Raw genomic sequence first — 21,405 nt, forward strand, 5'->3', positions numbered from 1 at the left:
TACAGTACTTTTTTAAACGTCGTTTAGGCTACGAACCCTAAACTGTGTAGTAGTCTGAACGAAGAACAACATCTTGTAGAAGTGTTTGAGCAGAAAAAAAAATAGTAGTATATTCTGAACATAAAATGGAAATGGCTAAAGGTAAGCTTACACCTGCAAGCAAATTAGGCCAACTCCTGGAAAAAATCTGGCACCTGAACTTGCTAGCGAGAGATGTGCTTCTGAAAAGTGATGTGGAGAATGAAGGTATAGTGGAGTATGTGCTTAGACTGATCTCTTTAACAAAAGAGCTGAGCAGATCTCTCAGCCTGCAGCTGGAGAACGTTACGGAAAGCATTCAAGATACCTGCCACTTGCTGAGTGCTCTCTACGACAAACACAAGGAATTGACTGCAAGTCCAGGCAAGTATGGAGGGACTTACCTGTAAACAGAATAGACTGGGTATACTGGATGCTAAGTTCTTCCATGTGATGATGCTGGGGACCTTACTTTTCACTTTTTTAGTATTTCAGTACTTGGTCATTCATTAGACCAAATTAATTCATATTTCAACAGTTGTATCGCACTGTTTTCGAGTCTATTACATGAGATTCAATATGAGACTCATAATTTTCATTATCTGAGAAAAAAAATAACTAAACAGAATGGTTTCAAAGTTTTATGTGTATTATACTTCAGTGGGTGTATCTTGGCCAGACACCAGATACCCACCCAGCAACCTACTCCTCCTCCTCAACAGGAAGGGGGAGAAAATATAATGGAAAAGTTCATAGGTTGATATAAAAACAGAGAAATCACTTACCACTTACCATCATGGACAAAATGGGAAAAAATTCATTTAATTTATTGCCAATTGAAATAGATTTGGATAGTGAGAAACAAAGGCAAAAACTTAAAACAACACAGTCCCCCCACCCCTCTTTTTTTCCAGGCTCACCTTTACTCCTTCATTCCCAACTCCTCTACCTCCTCCCCCTCCCAAGGAGCGCAGGGGGATGGGGAATGGGGGTAGCACTCAGTCCATAACAGTTTCCCTCTGCCACTCCTTCCTCCTCAGACCTTTCCATGCTCCACCATCGGTCCTTCCCATGGCCCACTGTTCCTGTCAGGAAAAGCTGGGCTCACCACAGGCTGCAGTTCCTTCAGGGAATATCTACCTGCCCCGGTGTGGGGTCCTCCACAGGCTGCAGAGCAGGTATCTGCTCCAGCCTGGTCTCCCACGGGCTGTAAGGGCATCTCTGCTCCATGCCTGGAGCACCTCCCCCTCCTTCTTCTCCAGCCTTCCTTGGTGCTCACAGGGCTCTTTCTCACACTTTTTTCCTCACTCCTCACTGTTCTCTGGTGTTCTTGCCCTTTCTTAAGTATCTTTTCACAGAAGCAGCACCAGCATCACTGACAGGCTCTAACCAGTCCTGCAGTAAGTCTGCTGTGGAACTGGCTGGAACTGGCTGTGTGCTGCAGGGGGTAGCCCCGGCCTCTCCTCACAGAGACAGACCCTGCAGCCCCCACTGCTAGCACCTCACCAGGGAAACCCAATATATATAGTCTACAATCCTCTACAAGTAGCATCATAGTTAAAAAATGACAATAAAAATGAGAAGCATTTCTGCCAACTTAGTGCACAGGTAAACACGTGGAATTTAATTTCTTGCATTTATAATAACAGTGTGGATATAATAATGATGTTATTTCTTGTGAGGACCAAATCCAGATTTCATTACTGAAAAAATGCAGGATTATTTTGTGATGAATGAAACAACTCTCTTTTCTCAGAAACAGCATCTTAATGAATATTCATCAAAGTAGAAAACTAACATTTCTGCCTTTACTAATGGTCTAACAACATGATGCATAGACAGAGAAGGAGAGAGACTCCAGGCAGAAATCTTTAGCTATGCCTGCATTTATGAGTCTTTGTTCTATAGGTTTATGAACTGTCCACAATAATAAAAGAACTTTTTTCTTAAAAAAAGGACCTGTTTCCAGGCTCCAGGAACAAGCTAACTTTGCCCTGTTGGCCTCATGGCCTATGTAATTATTTTGTTTCATTTTTCAGATTTTTAAGTGTTCACTATCATTCTCCTTCCAAAAAGCTACTTTTCCTCATCTGACACTTTCCCATAAAACAGTCAGCAAAAAAGTTTGAAGACAGTTAGATAGTTGCATATAAACTGCCACTGTATTCTAAAGCTGTGTTATCAAACATCAAAAAAGCACAGAAAGCAAAGTGTTAGGAAAGCAATGGTGCGGGGAAGGGGGGGGGGGTGTAACACAAAAGAAGGCTTCTTTTGAGGTTAACCTTAGAACAGAATGCAAAAATGGTCTTTTCATGTGACACAGTTGAGTAGTGTGAAGTGTCTTTGCCTGGCTTTAAGCACTGCAGTATTAGAAAAGTCACATTCGCAGTGTAGGAAAATGCCATTGTTTTGAATGACCCTATTATCTTCAAATTTGATTTTACATAAGTTTAAAGAGCTCTACAATTTGTTTTGGGATTTTTATTTAAAGAATGTAAAATTCAGGGAGCAAACAATTTTGTCAGATTTGCCACAGCTTGAACTTTGCTTTACAGTGAGACTAGGAAGTGGTTTTTTACAACCTCCTATGCAAACGAAGCTATGTTATTTCCAGTCCTTTTGTTTTGTTTCTAGTCCTGTTAACCTATTTAGAAGTTCTTCTTTACTATTGTAAAAGTGCCCCTGCAAAAGTAGCAGTACCTTAGAACAAACATATTTTTCTTTGAACTATCAGTTGAAAAAAATATATAAAAATGTTTCATTCTTTTTTTTTTTTTTCCCCCAAATATAGTCAAAATCCAATAACAAGTAATTTGGGAACTGAGAAATTATTGCAAAGGAATAATTTTTAGACTGAGTTCAACAAGAAAAAATGTTATTCTGAACTGTACTCTTTGTATGTTTAAATTAATCAGATGCAAATAGAGATGAAAGGCCTATCTATATCATATAACATCATACATTGATATGTGGTGGCATTCTTACTCAATAAAATTATTTTCCAAGTTGAAAACCTTGAGATATTGATTTACCTCATATGATATTATTGAAAAAGTGAACGCAAGCCAGTGGTTTCCCGTAAGACTTGTATCAGCCCTTTCTATTGTCCTTCCCTTGTGCTTCTCTGTACATTTTAAGTGTGGAGCACACTGTACTGTGTTTCATTCTATACAATTTTCTTATTTCTATTGACTATCACTGGATTTAACCTGCAAAACAAAACTTTCCAGGATCTCATGCAGCAAACAGAAATAAGCAAGACATTTTCTGAGAGGTTTGCAATATACCTAACTAATGAAGACACAGTTCCAGTTATAGAGATTGACAGCATAAGTTGAAGGGAGAGCTTAAAGTAATACATCTGAAATACTTGGAGAGAATATCTGGAGGGATTTCTAAGAAAAGGTGTAAGATAAGAAAAATGAGGGATCATAAAATAAATAGGTTAAAGATAAAAGTTTACATGAATGGCACATAGTGATTGTGTGCTTTTTGTGCATCCTTCTTCACCAAGTGATTTTAGTTATATGCAAGAGCAACCTCCACCATTCCTATAACTGAATCCTACAAACTGCTGAACTTCAGTGTTGTACGAGCTGGTGTTTTTGTGTTATCCTCTATTATCCATAGCAAAAATTCAAAGCTGCTGAGCATGTTTAATATTGAGCCCATGTATAACAGCTTTGTTAGAGACCATACATTAGAATCTTGCAGGATTCAATTTTAGGAAATGTTTAATGTTTAGTTTTAAAGCTCTTCCCAAACTGATTTGGCTATTATTGACCAATTCCAGGCTTTAGAGACTGATTCTCATTAAGAATTTAGCTAGTGTCTGATCATTATAAAGGCATTCATTAGAGTTGCCACAGCAGTACTTCGACAAATACACAGTTGTACTTGGACAAGTACTTGTCTGTATTCAATTCTTCAGAAATTGACTTGAATAGCAATAAAGGCAAAAATATTAAATGAAAGCCAGGAAATACATTGTGCTTCATGTATTGAATGGCACTATGGAATTAGGTGTATAAGAGTTTTCACATTTTTGGCTAGCTTTCATTCAATTGGTTACCTATTTTTTGCCTCAGAGTACAATGGCATTATAGATTGCCTGCAGAAAGTGAAGGATGATTTGATAAACACAGTCTCACACCTTCAAGAGGCCGAAAATAAACTTTATGCTGCTAGCTGCAGACAAGACAATTCTCAGATCCAGGCTGCTCAAAATGCTTCTGGAGAAACAAGTGTGTGTTGTTTTGAAGAAGTAACAGAGTCTGTGGAAGCATCTTCTAGTCCCAGTCAGCAACCCCAAAGAACTCTTTCCCTGAACCAGACAGAAAGTCAGAACGTTAATCAAATCCAGCCAAATGAAACTGTGGAAAAAGACATTGTTGCATCATTAGCTGAAAATGTATCTGCTCGAGAACTGGACTTTAGCAGAGAACCTCCAATGAAAAAGGAAGATGGTAAACACAGACTACTAATGAACTCTGTTACAGAGAAAAAAGATTGCAATGGAGATGATAAATCTCATGGAGGTAGCTCTGTTACTAAAAAGTCTCCAGAACTGGCTTTTCAAGGTGCTCTTACAAGCAGCAGGGAAGGCATTCTATCTGGCACATTGAAAGACACTTATGACAGAACTGCCATGAATCTTTCTGAACAGGAAAAAAAGGCAGTAGTCAAAGAATCTTCAAAAGGGGTGGAAAGTGAAGAACATAGACTGACAGAGCAAATGGAAGACAGTAAAATGGAAACAAATCATGAGAGTTGTAGGAATGACCTAATTACCTTCACATCTTCAGCACAAACATGTGATCCTACTGCTGTGAATCCTTCTATGAATAATTCAGAAGAAGTACAAAAATATAGGTGCTGGATGAACAAAGGGTAAGCACATACTCTTCTTTTTAGGAACAGATGTACATAAATACTGTTTATTAGCACATAAATAAACACCTGTAGACCCAGAAACTCAATATGCATGTATTCAACAGCTGCTGGTCATGCACATAATAGTAGTTTACAACTTAAGCATGTGCAATGAAGATCTTCCATTTGGTCTAAAAGTAAACTGCAACTTTCCATTTGACTGCCTTTTTTCTTTTTTTCTTTTTTTTTTTTTTTTTTATGCCAGAGAGGGACTGAGTCACAGCCAGTAAAGTCAATAATTCTCAAATTGTTGGAAATTACTAGGAAAGAACTCCAATTAGTCAGTTTTATAATAATTTGTAAGCTGTTCTGAAACAATCTAAAAATTTTCATGATTTTCCCATTCATAAACATATATTTTTACTAATGATCTGTTTATGCTACAATGTAGCACATCATTATAATAAAGTATTTGATTAAAGATACAAGACACCACCCCACCCAAAATACAAAGAATACTATTTTATATTCTTTTTCTCCAGATTTCTAGTGGAAGAGAGTGGTAAGAATGAACGTGAAGTAGCTTGCTTTATTAAAGCCCCTGCAACTGCTCTGGAGAATCTGAAGTGTAAGATAGTCAATGACACTAGTTCCTTGGTGGTGGATGATTCTGAGGAGCTGGTCAGCAATGTCATCAGTATTGAATGCTCTGATTATGAGAAAACAATCCCTTTCCCTATCAACATTGCAATCCCATTTACTTCATGCTTCAGAGGAAATTATCGGGAGATTATGGTGAAGATGATTGATATGAACTTTCAACCAAACTACTTAACTCCTATTGCCTTGGAGGGGTATCAAGGAAACCACAAGGTTGGTAACCTCTCATCTAAGCATTGTAAAAACATCATTCCAGGTTCTAAGTTAAGCCCCTCTGGAGTTACACAACTGAAGTTGTCATTATTAAGCTGTATTGCCCACTACATTGGGTTAAATTGAACTTCCTACTTTCTCAAGAATCCATTCTATTTGAAAACTACTATTTAACAAGGTCCTTTTTTTCACTTGTAATGTTAAGGCAAGTGCTTGATCCCACAATACTAATGATTGAGTAATGGTCCATGATTTTTGTAAATAAGTCTAATACGTTGCATTATTTGATAAAAATAAAAACTTAAAGGGAAATATTTTGCATTCAGATCACAGAGAAGTAACGCAATTCTGTGTGTGTAAGTCCAAACTCCACCTCAAAGAAACACAGGATGGTTCTTTTTTTTAAATGCAGAAGAATTGCATTGGGTCAGATTAATCACCCAGTTTATGAGTTTATTTCATTTCACCCCAATCATACATGGGAATGTTAATGACATCACATGATGACTAGAGATCACCAGATAACTGGGTATTCAAGCAGCAATAATATTCAAGTTATTTTCATTTCACACCTTACTCTATAAATAATGTTGCCTTCTCAAAATGCTACTCCACTGCAGAACACAGCTTCCTTTCCCTCAGACATACTCTAACCCCACATTCTTTTTATGCAGGAAACCTTTGCAGAAGTGAAAATTTATCAGCTGGGCATTTTTTCTGTGTTGTCATGCTTAAAGAAAGAAACATTTACTGTTTCAAAGGCAGGACTCTCACAAAAGCTCAGTCTGGATTCTAGAATCTCTTTCTGTTACCATCCAGAAACATTCAGTTCTCCAGCACCCATGCAGTTAAAGGTGAGCTTGAAATACACAATACTTGTTCCTTAAGTCTGTTATCTGATCAGTTCTGAAGCAAGGATGCCAATAATGTTGAAGAGCAACCTGTTCCATTATTAAAAGTCTATGAAAAGTGGTTGCAGCTCCACATCCTGCGTACACAGCAAATGATTTCCTGTCAGCTTTGTTAAAACCACATAATATCAGTAGTCAACGATATCTCTAGCTAAAAAGAAGAACCATCTACCTTTGTTTGATATACTTCAGAAAATATAGTTGTTTTCAATAATGACATAAGCATCAACTCCAAACTTCGACTGCTTGGCCCAGTGTTTAAGTTAATGGAACAATTTTTCTCACCTGACCTTCAACATTTGTACCAGGCAGTGCAACAGAAGCTTTTGTCACCTCTTAGTCTTAGGCTGAGAATAATCTCAAAATCTGCTTCAGTTATAATGTGTTTCTACCATCTCCCATAAAAACACTTATTCTGAGATACGGAGAAGTTAAAATTAACAGTGAAAAAAACACATATTTGAAAAATCTTAGAAAATTATCAAAATCTGAGGGAGCTCAGGAGTTTCAAAACTTGAACTCAAAGCAGGAACAAAATAATCAAAATATTTTAGTCAGTAAAGGTTCCAGTTTTTGATGACTTTTCACACACTTGGTTGTGCATTGTACAAAGTGCCAGTATGTTGGTAGAGTCATCCCTGGGTTATAGTGAAGACCCTAAAGCTTCTGTGATAGTCTGATTCAATTCCAAAAGATAAATCAGTTTGTAAAAAAACAAGCATGTAAGAGAAGATTTATTAATGTACAAATTAACTGTACAATTGCTTTCCATATTTAGATTCAGCCAATTGAACCATCATTGGTTTCAACATTGAAAGCAAGACACGATATGTACCACTCAGTTGTATCTACTAGTGCACTGGTTTATGTCCAGCATCCTTCAGCCCAGCCATTTAACAGCTCAGTCACTATCACTCTACCCTGTCCTCCAAACCCAGAAAAAAAAAGACAAGGAAATGAGACAGAACGTACAAGAGCCATTAGTGCTACAGTAAAGAGGGCTGCTGCAGCATACCATCCTCGGTAAGAACAACTTCACTACAAATTCAGTATTTTCAAAACATCAAAATGAATTAATTTTAACTGTTGATTATTAATAATTTTTGTATTAAAAATATGTAATTCCTTAATAGAATCTACTATATTGAGAAACACTAGAGTAAATCCCCACAATTCTCCTGCTATAGCTTCACCAGGAAAATTCATATAGTGATTGATGTATAATCTTTAAATATTCTGATCACTATATTTCTATCAGGAGTCAGGATGAAAAATGCATGGGGTTTTTTTCAGCAAGAAATGTTCAGCCATTTTCACCAAAGCCAAACATTGAACATAGAGAATAACTGTGTCTCAAAGCTGCTGTGATCATTATTTTATCAGTAGGTGGTTTGGCTACCCCGGTCTTTGAACTGTCTGATTTCTACTTCTACACATTCCAATGGCTACCTAAGTCAACATTTATGACACAGTGGTTTGGTCAGTTTTGTGGTAACTGCCACACTAGATGAAGACCCAGATTTTCCCAAAGCACTCACTACAAAATTTCTGAAATTTAGACATTTTGGAATGTCTTAAAAAAACCATTAAAACATGGGGACTCTTAAAAAAAAAACAAACCTACATTTCAGTTGTTAACTGGCAATTCAATGAAATTTATCCATCATGCTCATGAGGATATGAATAAAACTTTTTGGTGGGAAAAAAGGCCAAAGATGATCTCATCTACTTTGACAGTCAGCAAAATAAATGGTGTTTTTACCATCTCATGCAGGAAAAAAATCAATCTGGAGTTACCGTTTGATTGTTGTCTTTACAGTTCTGCTACCATGGGCAACTCAAGGTTCAGAAAGGCTTACTGGGATTTCTTGGTAGGGACATTCTTGGGACAAGAGTCATCTTTGGAATACTTCTACTTTAGGTCATTAAAGAGTTAGCTTATTCCTACTGTGCTAAATATTATCTTTTTCAAAATTCATCTACATGCCAAGATTATGATTGTCTTGAAAATAAGCAAGGTACAGACAGAGAAGGCAGACAATGTTCTAGCTTTCCATTTCTGAAAAACTTCTCAGATCATGTTTTAAAGAACTCTACACTCACAGTGGTCTCTTAGACTAGACATCCATCTTTATCACAAACTTCAGAACTGGGAAGAGTGCCCGTGTCAGTTTACAGGAGATTCAAATTTCATTTCCTGTACCAGAAGCATTTTATTTTGTGGCACTACCCTCATGGCGTCTATCTGTTCTTAGTACCAGTCTAAATGGCACTTTAGATTCTTAGACAAAGCACATCCATGACAAGACCATAGTTTGATTGCTTATTTCTATACAAATTCCTTAGAAAATTATTTTCCTGTATTTCCACATAAGCTGAGGCTGTACGCTTAAGAAATGCATAAGCTTTTCTGTCTGGAGTATTTTCTTTTTTGGATTGTACATAGGGTATGCATTAGAGGTGAATGGGTTATTCACATCCAGTTTTAAGAAACTGATAACTATGTGTGTGAGAGGAGAGTTATGGGCTTCTGTAAAAAAACCCTCATGTTTCATTCATTAGAATAAATTAGCCAGAACATACCATGTCACAGTTGCTTGATTCTGAGTGTGATAGCAAAGTCATCACCTGGTTTGAAGAGAAGCTACTTTTATTTTCTCTGTTGAAAGAGATAATGGATAGCAGGCATGTCTGATTTTCTAAATTCCTTTGTGGTTATTGAAAAATACTTGCTTCTGGAAGAAAAGGTGGTTGTGGTTTTCTTTTTTCCAGATATCTACTTCTAGAGAATCTAAATCTTGATGAATGACTAAAACCCAATCCATAATAATTACTGTACATTTTATTAAATGGTAGATTAAACTAAATTCATTTAGATAGAAACCTTTCTTTTTTCTTTTTTTCCCCTTTCTGGAGAATTGGAAAAAAAAACCCTCTAACTATTATATCACTTCCATACTCTGGAATATAGTTGAAGATGTAGATTTTCAGCAAGGTGGGAAAAACACATGTTGTTATCAAGAAAAACAGAAGGGAAAGCAGAGCTACAAGTACAAGCTTACTCTTTCTGCAGGATCTATTTTTCATTATATTTTTTCCTATAATTCTTTGGCTTTCCAGGTCTGTGAGTGCTTCTGTGAGAAGAACTGGGGAGAATCTCAGTGATACTTTGAAATTATTAGGTCAGAGAAACAATGAAGATGGGTGGAAGGTGTTTGATGATGTTATTATCCAGAATGCACGGAATGGTCTTGTATCATTTGAACTAAATGAGCATTTAGAAAGGTAATGTATGAATAATTTAATAAAATTTTATTTGGTGTAATATTTGCTTCCAAGTATACAGATCAATGGAAATTAGTAGAGCTAAGAAATCATTCACTATTAATTAACCTGCCAGCATCTCTTTCTTCCACTTTACAGTAGAAGATCATTTAGATTTGCGACTCATAACTACAGAAAATATAAACTTGTTTAAATATTTCTTCATCTATAGACTGTACACAATGAAGTATATACCTAACTTGAAACAGGAAATGCAGATATTAATCTTAATTTGAAAATGTGCTTTAACTGTCTAACTACAAAACCATTATCTTTTTAAAAATTTCTTATTAGGAAATATTATCTTACTTTCATCTAAAATTTGAATGTATTTGAATTCATAGATAGAATCAATATATTCTACACTACAGAAGCAGGCAATTTCCACCCTTTCATGTGTTGAAAACAAGAATGAAAAGGATGGAGCAAAAGGTCTGTTGGAGACCAAGCCTTGTATTATTTTGCATAATAAATTGTTAGCAGTTTATAAAATGATTTAAGATAGAGGTATTTATTCTCTTGCCTTTTTTTTTAAATACAGATTTGTGGTCATTCGCCTTTCACTCCTCTTGGAAAACACATACCTTCTCCTCTTTGCTCAGGCTCTGGAAGAAGCTCTTTGTAGTACAATGGCTAATGTGATACTGTATCGGAAGAGAGAAAACCCATATAAAATAGTAGTTTTGCTATCTGCATCCAAAGAATTGACCTGCGAACTTCAAAATCTCCATGAGGAGGGCTACTTTGGTCCCCCAGAACCTACGCAGCAGTTCCCATTAAGAGAAGGAGAGCAGATTCATTTTAAATTTAGAGGCAATATTTTTGCTTCAGGTAAGGTAATTAATTCATGCATCTGGATGAACATAATCAATCTCTTCAGCTATTCAGAAATACTGTAGATTGTGGTTAGTCACAGAACATTTAGTTATTTCAGTGGGTTTTTTTCCTGTAAACTATAGGCTCATGGAACTACATGGGAAACTGCTCCAACTGAAAAATAAAATGTACTAGCTGAACAAGATCCTTAGCAACCTGCTCTAGGTGACCCTGCTTTGAGCAGCAGGGTTGGACAAGATGATCTACAGAGATCTCTTCCAACCTCTGCCATTCTGTGAAACCTGGTCCCTCAGAAACAGCTGACATTTTATCTTTTATTTCAAAAGTACAGGATTCCATCAATGGCTTTTTAGGAATTAAACAGATTCCAAACAAAAAGAAATAGTCTGCTCTTTTATCTGTGTGAATTCACTTAAAGTAGGCAAGATTAAACACTGAAATCCAGGGCAAAATGTTGCTTTTTGTGAGTTGCACTATAAATTGAAGTGATCAGAGAGAGAGCTGTTATGTCGTTTCCATTAGCAGCCTCGAAAATTCCATGCAGTGGCTGCCACCATTCAGAGATTTACTTAAAAGTGAAAAGAGATAAGAATCCTCAGAAAAGTTTTCACCCAAAATTACTTATAGTCTCTTCTGTCAGTTTTGGAAAAAACATATATATTTGGCACTCTGAACATTTTGCACATAAACTCTCCCATTGAAAACTCCATTTACCCTAATGAAAGGATAATTCTTCAAGAAGATAAGTGTCCAGCCCCCGAGGAATGCCTGCTCATATAGGCAAAGTGTCGTATATGTCGATGTATCACTTAAAATGGAATTAGGCACCTGCCTCTCTGCCTCCATTCATTTTGTTGTTACAGGTAGACAGATATCCATACTGAATAACCAGAAAGCATATACTTCTAATTCCATTCACAGCACCAATTTATTTTTGTTTCTCTCTGTGTTATGTATTTTATCCCCTTCCATGTTCCTTACTTTTCAACTTGTAGCATAGCCTTCATCACTTATTCTTTATGGCAGCAATTCAGGGCCTAAGACAGCTAACTATGAAGACATTTCAACTACTAAAGCAGGCTGGCAGGAGTGTTTGGATCCCAGATGTTCAATATGAAGTAATAATTATAATAAAGAATAACCAAATGTTATGTGATTAGCTCTATTTGACTCACCCTAATGAATTAAAACCATCTAAATACAGTATAAAAAAGTTTCTGTTTTGTTTTGTTTTGTTTTGTATGGATGGCAGAGAATGGAAAAGATTTTGGAAGAGTCTACAGGCTGATTTTTCATTCACAAAGAAAAGCCAGGCTGGAGCTGCAAATTAAAGAAGTGGATGAATTCGGTAACCACAGTTCACCTCATTACAAAGGAACAGCAGTGTTTTATAAAATTACCAGAGAGATGATAACCAAGAAATGGGAACAACCCTTGCCATGTAGTGAGTATCAACGCCAGTCTCCACTGTGTAAATTAGCGCTAACTTTACCAAAGGTGGGTTTCTCACTTGATAATGTTAAAGTTCTTTCCCTTTTTTCCTTACCATATATTTATTACGCAAAAGGATCTTGATATGATTTTCGCTTTACAGATACACACAGGAGTCACTGATGGAGCAGTTCTGATCCATCAGCAATGTACAAACACCCTCAGAATTTCTCTTAGCAGGTGGGAGGGACCCTCATCCAAGCACAAGCATGGAAAAAAAGTGTTTAGCACAAGTTTTTCACCCATTTGTTTTCCCTAAATGATATGGTCCTGAGAAATTATTACTTAAGTTTCAGTTATATACTTGTATCCTGGTCTTGGGTGTGCAGAATTTCAAATTGTAGGACTATTAAATAGTTCATGTAATCTATCTTTCTCCTATCACCTGATTCTCCTATTATGCCTGATAAGCCTCTGCAATACAGCCACGTGGGCCATTATCTCCATCTCTGGTGAAAGCTATTGCTACATAAATTAATCTTTAATATTCCTGCAATGAAATCTCATTCTAATCTTTTCAAAGAGTCTAGGTATCAGTACCCTATATTCTACAAAATGCTGATGCTAGACCACTGCTGTCAAATTTGCATACATTTTAATATCAAAATATGTACAGTAACACTTGGTCTAAATCTCTGGTGACAAGCAGTAGCATCTCTCTCTTCTTAAATGAATTTAATTGACTTCACTCTTCCTTAAGCTATCACCTGCAAATACATCTTTTATTTCATAAGCTTACCTCTTGATTTCTCTCTCATCTCCATTCTCCCAACTAAAAATTAAGAATAGTTAACTGCAGATTTTAAGAGGAGATGTCATTTAGTGACAAACTCCATATAAAATGTAAATTTTCTTTTGAGAATCACATGCTTTCAAGCACTTTGCTTTTCCACAGGGCTAGCATTCCATGTGCGGTATTCACAGAGAGGGAAATACAAACTCTTGAGGTCCAGTGGGATGATTAAAATTAACAATTTTAAAAAATCTGTGACACACCCTAGCATCAGTTAATTTTCTTCCATCCACCTTCCTAGCTTCCATCCCATTGTTCTACGTCATTAAATCTTACTGCGTAATAAGATTTAAAGGACTGAACTGCATTTCTATTAAACCATAAAGGTAATTATCAAGTGTCTTAGATGTGGGCTGGCATATATGGTCTACTGCTATACATATTAGTCCTCAACTGTTCTATTCAGACTTTTCAAAACAAATATTTCTGATTACCCCTTTCTCCTGCTAAATTTAAGGCTGTGTTTCCTCTTCCCCAGTGTGGCTGAGATCTTGACATCTGGTCAGTCTGTGTAAGTGTGTGAGAACATGTAATATATGTGGGTACACAGTAGCACCCAAGGCAGCCTACTCATTTAAATGGAAATAAACAGAGGAACTGTAAAACATGATCATTGCTGGTAAATTAGAAATGAAGTCAAACCTCAGGAATGGTGATAGCCTTTAGGAATATTTTCTCTGACTCTGCTTTCAACTGAATCAGTTCAAGCACAGAGAACCCAAGTTTGAGGCACAAAAAGTCTGCTTAGAGATACAGTTACTATATCACTTCAGAAAATCGGTGTTGCAGCATCTTGCAAATAATTTTTCTTTTGCTTCTTGTAAATATATTTCAAGAGGTGCATTTCAAAGGAGTCAGAATCTTCACTAAATGCAAATATTAGGCCAAAAAAAACAATCAAAATGCTTGAAAACATTTGCACATTGGTAACTTTCTCATTACATGATTTGTACTTTGTCTTACACAGAATGAAATACCAATCTATAGAATGAAGAACAGCATCAAAATAACATATTCCCTTATGTTGCAAGTCATCTTAGTACACAAAATGTTATACTTTGCAATGGTTGGTGAACCTTCCTACTTTTTGATCTATCTTCCATCCATTCAGTGTAATAATTTAAAACTGATAATGCCTAAAGTCAGGTTTTTTAAATAGAGAAGAATATTCTTTAATAATTCTTTTTGTAGAATTATAAAACATCAGTGAAGCTAATTATTTGACTTTAGTGAATGATTAGTTAACTAAATAAAACATACCTTATTATTGGCATATAAATACATAAGGGAAATGGGAATTTCACCCATGCCACTATCTAGTGGTATGTCGTATTCATTAACACAAAGTTATAATGTTGTTCATTCTTTTGCTCTTCATACCTTCTTACAGCCAAGTAAATCTTGAATTCCATACTGAAAAAACTCATAGAAATTTTAAGAACAAAAAATATTCTCTTTTGGGTTGTTTGGTGGCTGAAAGATAGGGAAAAAAGAGCAGGAAGAAGCAGCATCCACACCATGACTGCACTCTGCAGTTCTGGTCACAGAACTCAGAGGACTTGAAAGAAGAGGAAAGAAAGAAGGTGATCCATAATACTGATGTTGCTAGGCAGAGAGACAATGCATTGATGACAACACTTCAGGCAGTTTCAACAGAAGTTGAAATATTACACACACTTATGAATATTATGGAGGAACCGAAAAACGAATTATTATATTCCCTTTCACAGGATATAAGAACAATGAATGACATTGGTAAGTGGCAGGTGTGACCAGTAATACAAAAGAACATACTTTTTACATACAAAAATAATCAAAAGGTGAACTAATTTTCACAGGATATTTGCAGCAGTTAAAACTGTCTTTGAACTAGAAAAGGAATTGACTGGAAGAGAGACAGAACCATATATTAAATGTAATGATCCAGATGCAATTAAATGCCAGAGCAATGAAAAGGAAATTCTAATTAATTACCTTATCTTATTATGTGTTCTAAAATTATTAACAGTGATGAAAGCACTGACAGTAAAAATTAAGAACTCTTATCCTGTTTCTACTATCCATGATCTGATCAACATACTTGAATCAGATATATCTTCACATTTAGGTGGGCTTTCTAATGAATAAAAGGAATAGAAGGAAGTAGTTAAAATTGGATGAGAAAATGCAGTTAAGGAGAAATTTAATGCACTAATTAGACAAAAAACTACACCAGCCATCTGTCAAATGCAACTGCTATTTACCACTTCATTAAAGTACAAGTCTTGTGTTAATATTCATATAATAGGAACCAACACTGGCACTGTCCATAATTTGTCATATGTTGATGCTATTAATATGTATTGCCAAAGCACCTAGAACTATGTGACCACATTCCTGTGTGTAGACCATACACTCAAGAAATGAGCCTTCAATTTTGCTAGTTTCTATCGCATGTATACTACTACAGTACAGCAAATAAGCTGCCACAAATCTTGCAACTGTATCAAAACAAAATTCTCAGTGTTCATATCTGACCTATTGATAATGCTGGGTTGTTTATAGTATTGCTCATGCTAACACAGCTGCTTACAGAATTGCAGTTGCCACAGTAGGGCTCTCATGTCTTAGTTGTGAACTAGTTGACTCTAAGCTGTGGCGTTGTTGATGGACTTCTTACTTGCTCCCAGAATGCTAGGGGAACCTTTCATGGTTTGGGAATAAAATCCCCAAAACAGCAGTAAATGCAGGGCAAGAACAGCAAAGACTACATTTCTACTGCTTTGTTGCATTAACAAATATCTTAAGTTTAATCATGTTAATGGATTAATTTTAATACACATGAGATCACAAACAGTCCGTGTTGCCAGTAACAACAGAAACTTTCTCAGCAAAATGAATTTTTTTTTTTCCAGTTGATAAAATTAGTACCATCCACAATGCCTGGTTTTTGTTGTGACAAAGACAGATGGAATCTTTTTAAGGCAATCATTCTGACTACATTTGCACTCATTTCTGTAAAATTCCCACCTAAATTTCTCTTGAATTGTGGAGAGAAGACAGTAACTATATAGATTATAAACCACATTATCCACTCTCTTACAAATAAATTTCTGAGAGTGGTCAAAGCAGTGGTTGTTAGTTGGTATGCAAGCATTCACATCAGTGTTTAGTTTAAACAAGCTACACTTGTACAGAAATAAGCTGATCTTCACTAACAATTCCTATTTATGGAACTTTCATTTCCTCAGCATGTCAAACCTGTTGTTTTCAACACAGTTAAATACAGTGGGTTAGGTTCTGATGTCAAGTATGTGTGTGCGTATCGCATTTATGTGAAACTGGGCTAAAGAGTTTAAAAGGTTAATTTCTCCTTTTATGTCTGTCCTGTTTGATATGCTACTAGAGTCTGGTCATGTCTGAGAGGTCCATTTGACAGAGCACTTCAGTTTTACTGCCTGAAATCAGAATGCTTTGCATAAAGAGATTGTTGTAATACATACAAGTGTTATCAAATTACTATTCTGCTGAAGTTTTATGTCTAATGACTGTCTAACAGCAAAATAGCATGTGATCCTCTGCTTCAGAAAGGCAGTTGCTTAGCTAATTGAAGGGCCTTCCAGACTAGAAAACTGCTTTGACCGCTAAAAGTATTTTACTTACGCTACCAAGCAGAACAGTGGAACCACATGTCAGTGCAGCTGAACTATGAGTGAATTTAGCGCTTCACCACAGATATTTAATCTTTAAAGGCAGATTTAATGTTTTAGATCTAATGCATTGTATATTATTACACTATTTCTAGACAATACTCATTTTTGATTCTTATCATTTTTACTACTATTTTAACATCAAGCAGCAAAAAGTAGTTCAGATTAAAGTCAATGCATGGGTAATTGAGTTCATCTACAATAACTTTGAAAATCTCTTGCAGACCTTTGAGGTCCTAAATTCTCATTAATGAATGAAAATAAGTTTCATTATAAATGCATAACTAAACGAAGCCAAAGAAAACTGAGTCTTGGAAGAAAAACAATGCCCCCTTCTGGAAAAGCTTTATATTCCCTTTATTTTGAGGGCTTTTTTTAGACACGCTATGCTATCTTCGCACTAGGGCACGTGCAGTGACAGAATTGCTGTAGAAGTACACAAGATGAGGCAGATTGAGATCTCAAGATGAGTACAGCACAGGATGGGTTTGCAGTGCCAAGCATTGTATACTGTGTGCATCCTGTGCACACTGAAAACCCCTGCCGAGATGGCTGAGTATAGGCCTGATGAGAAGTCGTTTAATTCACAGGTGAATAGGTAACAGTTATGATTATACTGAGCTTTTTGATGTGTAGCTCAGTACATATGAAACACTCCAAACACTGGACAAAATATAAAACCTGTATTATAAAAGTATTTAAGATAAGCTCAGCAAGGCTCTGGCTCAGTATGCCCAGCAGGTAAAGGAGAGTAATTTATCTAGTCAGAGTTTCATGCACTTAATTCACAAATGGAAAACAGAAGCTCAGTGAATAAACCTGGAGCAAGTCTCACAGAGAAAGCTGTGCATAAACAGCCAGGTAATACAACTGAATGTGTGACAAAAGTAACATGGTCACTAAAAGAGGACAATTACACCTTTTAACAAAAAAAAAAAAGCTGAACAAATTAATTGCTTGATACAAAGTAGTCTCTTCTTGTGCTCAGTGCTTATGTAAGTAATTTCTTGTTCTATATGGAGCAGGAATCAACAGTAAAACCCACAAGACTTTCCTCTTTTGCAGTCATAGGGAAAAAGGACAAACTGTTTTTTTCTTTCTCTCCTGTGTTCAGAGGAAGAAAGAGGAAGGATTCTGTACTTTCTAATGGAACTTGTCTTTTGAATTCTGATGATTTTTAGTGATTTATAATTAAAAGTTGAACTGTGTAAAATGAACAACTATAGCTACAAATGTAGGATGATTTCTAGACCTAACAACAGCTACTGCATACCTGGAAACTGTTATTTTCCTTGAAACAGTATAGTATGCACACAATAATAAGAACACAGAAACAGCAAGGCAAAGTTAATGCAGTATACAAAATTAGAATCCATTTCACGTACAAAGGTTTCATACAGATTTTCTATACACCCAGTTTCTATACACCAGTCATGACATAACGCTACTGATGAAACATTTGTAAAATTGCATAAATTATAATTTTTTAAATAAGATACAATAAACATCCATTTGGTATAAACAGATTTAGTTTCATTATTTTAATAGCTGTGTACTGATTATACCCGCTGATGGTGTTACCTGGTTTTCAATAATGACACAAATCCTCTGTGTACGTAGAGGCAATCTGAAATGCTGATTTACTGCAATCCACTCCCGTATCCTACCCCTCATCCCTTACTCATTTAGTAATTTCTCTTTCTTCCATACATTTTCTTTGATAGCATGAAAAGTTGATCAACCGTCCACAAAGCACAAAAAGAACTTCTTCTGATTCATCAGGTAAGAATACATTCATAATCTATTAATTTCAATATAAATAACAGTTATATTTGCTATTTACTTTTTTTAAATGCCAGGATTTGTTTCAGCTGTAACTGACATTTTAAAATGCCATATTCAGGAACCAAAGTAGTTAATTTGTTAAAAGATATTCAAAGGAAAAAAAAAAGTGATCTGTTTACTAGGAAATATAAAAGCTCTTGTAAGATAATGTCGTGGTGGGGTGTTTGAACAGCATATAATTTTCTGTATAAGGAGATTCAGTTTGTACTGGAAAGCTGAGTTATAACTGATGTATGTTATAGGAAATGCCCAAACCCTTTTATTTTATTGCTAGCTTTCCCCATACAGTTCCAAAAGTTATAGATTATTGCCAAATCTGCTCTTGACTAAATTCACTTCATGTCACAGTGCAGTTACCAAAAATTGGATTAGAAATAAGAAGTGATGATGTTTCCTTTAAAGCAAAAAACAAACCATATTCAATTGGGGAGTTCACCCACTGAGCCTTCACCTTCAGGAAATTTTTCAAAAGAAAGAAAGATTTACATAGCAGAAGAATAATGCTCTTAATTTACTAATTTTTGCCCTTCAGAGGCCCAGTGGGACAACTTGCTATACTGGCTTGCAGAAGAGCTTGCAGAAGATAATACATCATTGCTTGCTTTACACTTACCTGTTCGGCGGAGCATACTTCAGTTTGTTAGGCTGAAGTGCCCTGATAATTTAACACACCAGATCTATGAGCTGCTTTGCTGCTGGAAAAAGACCCTTCCAAGGTCAGCTGATAAACAGCAGCTCCTGTCTCGCTATTTGCAGAAGAGTGGCAGAAGTGATCTTTCAGAAGAACTTCGTTTTAAGTGGCAAAATAAAGTGTTCTCTTGACAGAATCACTGGCAACTAACAGCCCAATTTCTCTTTGTTCCTGTTGAAAGGTGTGAATATTTCCGTGATATCTTTGGATGAAAAAGTGACAGGGATACCGGTCAGGAATCAGACTGCTTATTTATTTGTATACTTTGCAACCTCTTTACTAAAGCAAAGTATAATAGCAATGCCCTTGCTTGTTAGAAGTGAACATTTCTTCTGTGGAAAAGTGAGATATTGAAAACACAGGTATGAAGAATTATAGACCAGTCTGCATAGGTTTCTAAGGACTTTAATTGTTTGCACATAACATACTCAGTTGACATAGAATCATATTTCTACATACTTTAAACACTAGGAATTATTCACTATACTTTATCAAAATCTTACAAATCATTCCATGATATATGGATTACACTACATCCAGTAATAATAGCTAGCAGGTTCTTCAGATGAAAGCCTAATAGGTCATTATAATGCACAGACAGAGGGAATTTCTTCTTAATTTCAGGTTTGTTAGTAATTAATCCCGACTTACATTCTCAGTGAACGTTTTTTATCCTTGTGAATCTCATAGCAGATTTCAGTGTTGCCACACATGAATATTTAATCTGTTTGCACAATTTACCAGATTTGTTGCCTCACTTCTATCTATCATGGTAATGGTTTTCTTTCAGGTTACCATCACATTTGGAAAAAGAAATATTTCTTCAATAGAAGTTTTAAAATTTATTGCTTTTAAGTTTTATTATTTATACTGAGTTGTTGTATTGAAGGTACATATAGTAAAACAGGTGTATTTGTGCCATTCCTTAGCCATGTATTTTAATCTCTAAAAACTCATTTCTTTCCAGAATGCAAAGTAAGACTAACCTAATTTTTAAAAGTCAGAGCAATAGCAGGGTTGGGCTTTTATAACTGTGTTTCTACTAAAATAATACTATAATTTACAGTCTTCTGTTACGTGCTGCTATATTGCAATCCACCTCATAAAACACACCAAAAATTTCTCTAAGTGCTAAACTTTGACATTTCTGTTAAAGGCTCAAAGTAGCTGGCAAGAGCCAGTGAATCACACAATTCTGGAAGAAAGCTAACTGCTTGGTATTTACACAGACAAAAATCAATTTGTGATTACACAGGCTGTCACATCTGTGTGATTTCCCTACTGCTCCAGCAATGTGCAATAGATGCAGCTCTTTCTTCAAGTCCCCCTGTGTACACTTATATTTTAGTTACTGTTATTCTTCTGGTTCCAATGCACCAATTATTTTCCTCTTTCAACCCCTTCCTTTAAGAATATAAACTTCAAATATTAATCTAAAAGTTATTAATCTAAACTTTATCAGTATTTAGACTATTTAGAATCCCTGTATGTCCTGATGACAAATCTTAATTGTGATACATATTGCTAGTCTGGATATTTTATTTTTGGAGGTTATATATTTGCAACATTTCCAAATCACTACTATAAATGAGATATACTGAGGAATTTAACCCCTCCACTCTGACCTAACCATCCTTTCTTTTTTTCATTTTTTTCTGTAAATAAAGATGTTTTTTCAATGTAAATTGGCTTCTTATCAGCAGAAAACATTATCAGACTTTTCTCAGTGCCCTAAAACATTTTGGCATCAGATCTTTTAGCATCATGCCTTCTCTTTAGGAATGAATATTCTGCTGCAGGCTCAGCAGATATTGTCAGCATGTATGTATGTTATGATCATGCTTCAATGTATGATGGTACTACAAATAATACTGGAAGTATTGCAACAAATTGGACTTCATTTTTCCATCTAAATTAAAAGTATTTTAATACAACTAGCAACATTCTGCCACAAGATGGCCTCTGTGTCTAACAAAAAACATAATGGCTGTATTTCATACGCTGAAAGATATGTGAATAAAACACTGCTAAAAACTAAAAGCCATCTGTAAAGACCTGATA

The 21,405-nt window shown here is 35.7% G+C and overlaps 1 protein-coding gene across 1 annotated transcript; it reads left to right on the plus strand.

Annotated features, from left to right (window-relative positions):
• Positions 1 to 131: 131 nt before the first annotated feature.
• On the plus strand, positions 132 to 19,475 carry DTHD1 (death domain containing 1). Its single transcript, XM_074865051.1, has 10 exons — positions 132 to 402; positions 4,107 to 4,908; positions 5,433 to 5,763; positions 6,438 to 6,617; positions 7,453 to 7,697; positions 9,795 to 9,959; positions 10,540 to 10,829; positions 12,088 to 12,332; positions 18,533 to 18,590; positions 19,186 to 19,475. The coding sequence occupies exons 1-10, from the start codon at positions 132 to 134 to the stop codon at positions 19,473 to 19,475; spliced, it is 2,877 nt and encodes a 958-aa protein (XP_074721152.1).
• The last annotated feature ends 1,930 nt before the right edge of the window (positions 19,476 to 21,405 follow it).

The sequence above is a fragment of the Strix uralensis genome, chromosome 4 (genome assembly GCF_047716275.1).
Source record: "Strix uralensis isolate ZFMK-TIS-50842 chromosome 4, bStrUra1, whole genome shotgun sequence".
In the NCBI taxonomy this organism is placed as follows: domain Eukaryota; kingdom Metazoa; phylum Chordata; class Aves; order Strigiformes; family Strigidae; genus Strix; species Strix uralensis.

Coding starts and splice junctions, on each gene's coding strand:
- DTHD1 (XM_074865051.1), top strand. CDS start 132: ATGGCTAAAGGTAAGCTTACACCTGCAAGCAAATTAGGCCAACTCCTG. Junction 6,618..7,452: donor CAGCACCCATGCAGTTAAAG/GTGAGCTTGAAA, acceptor TTCCATATTTAG/ATTCAGCCAATTGAACCATC. Junction 10,830..12,087: donor AGGCAATATTTTTGCTTCAG/GTAAGGTAATTA, acceptor TATGGATGGCAG/AGAATGGAAAAGATTTTGGA.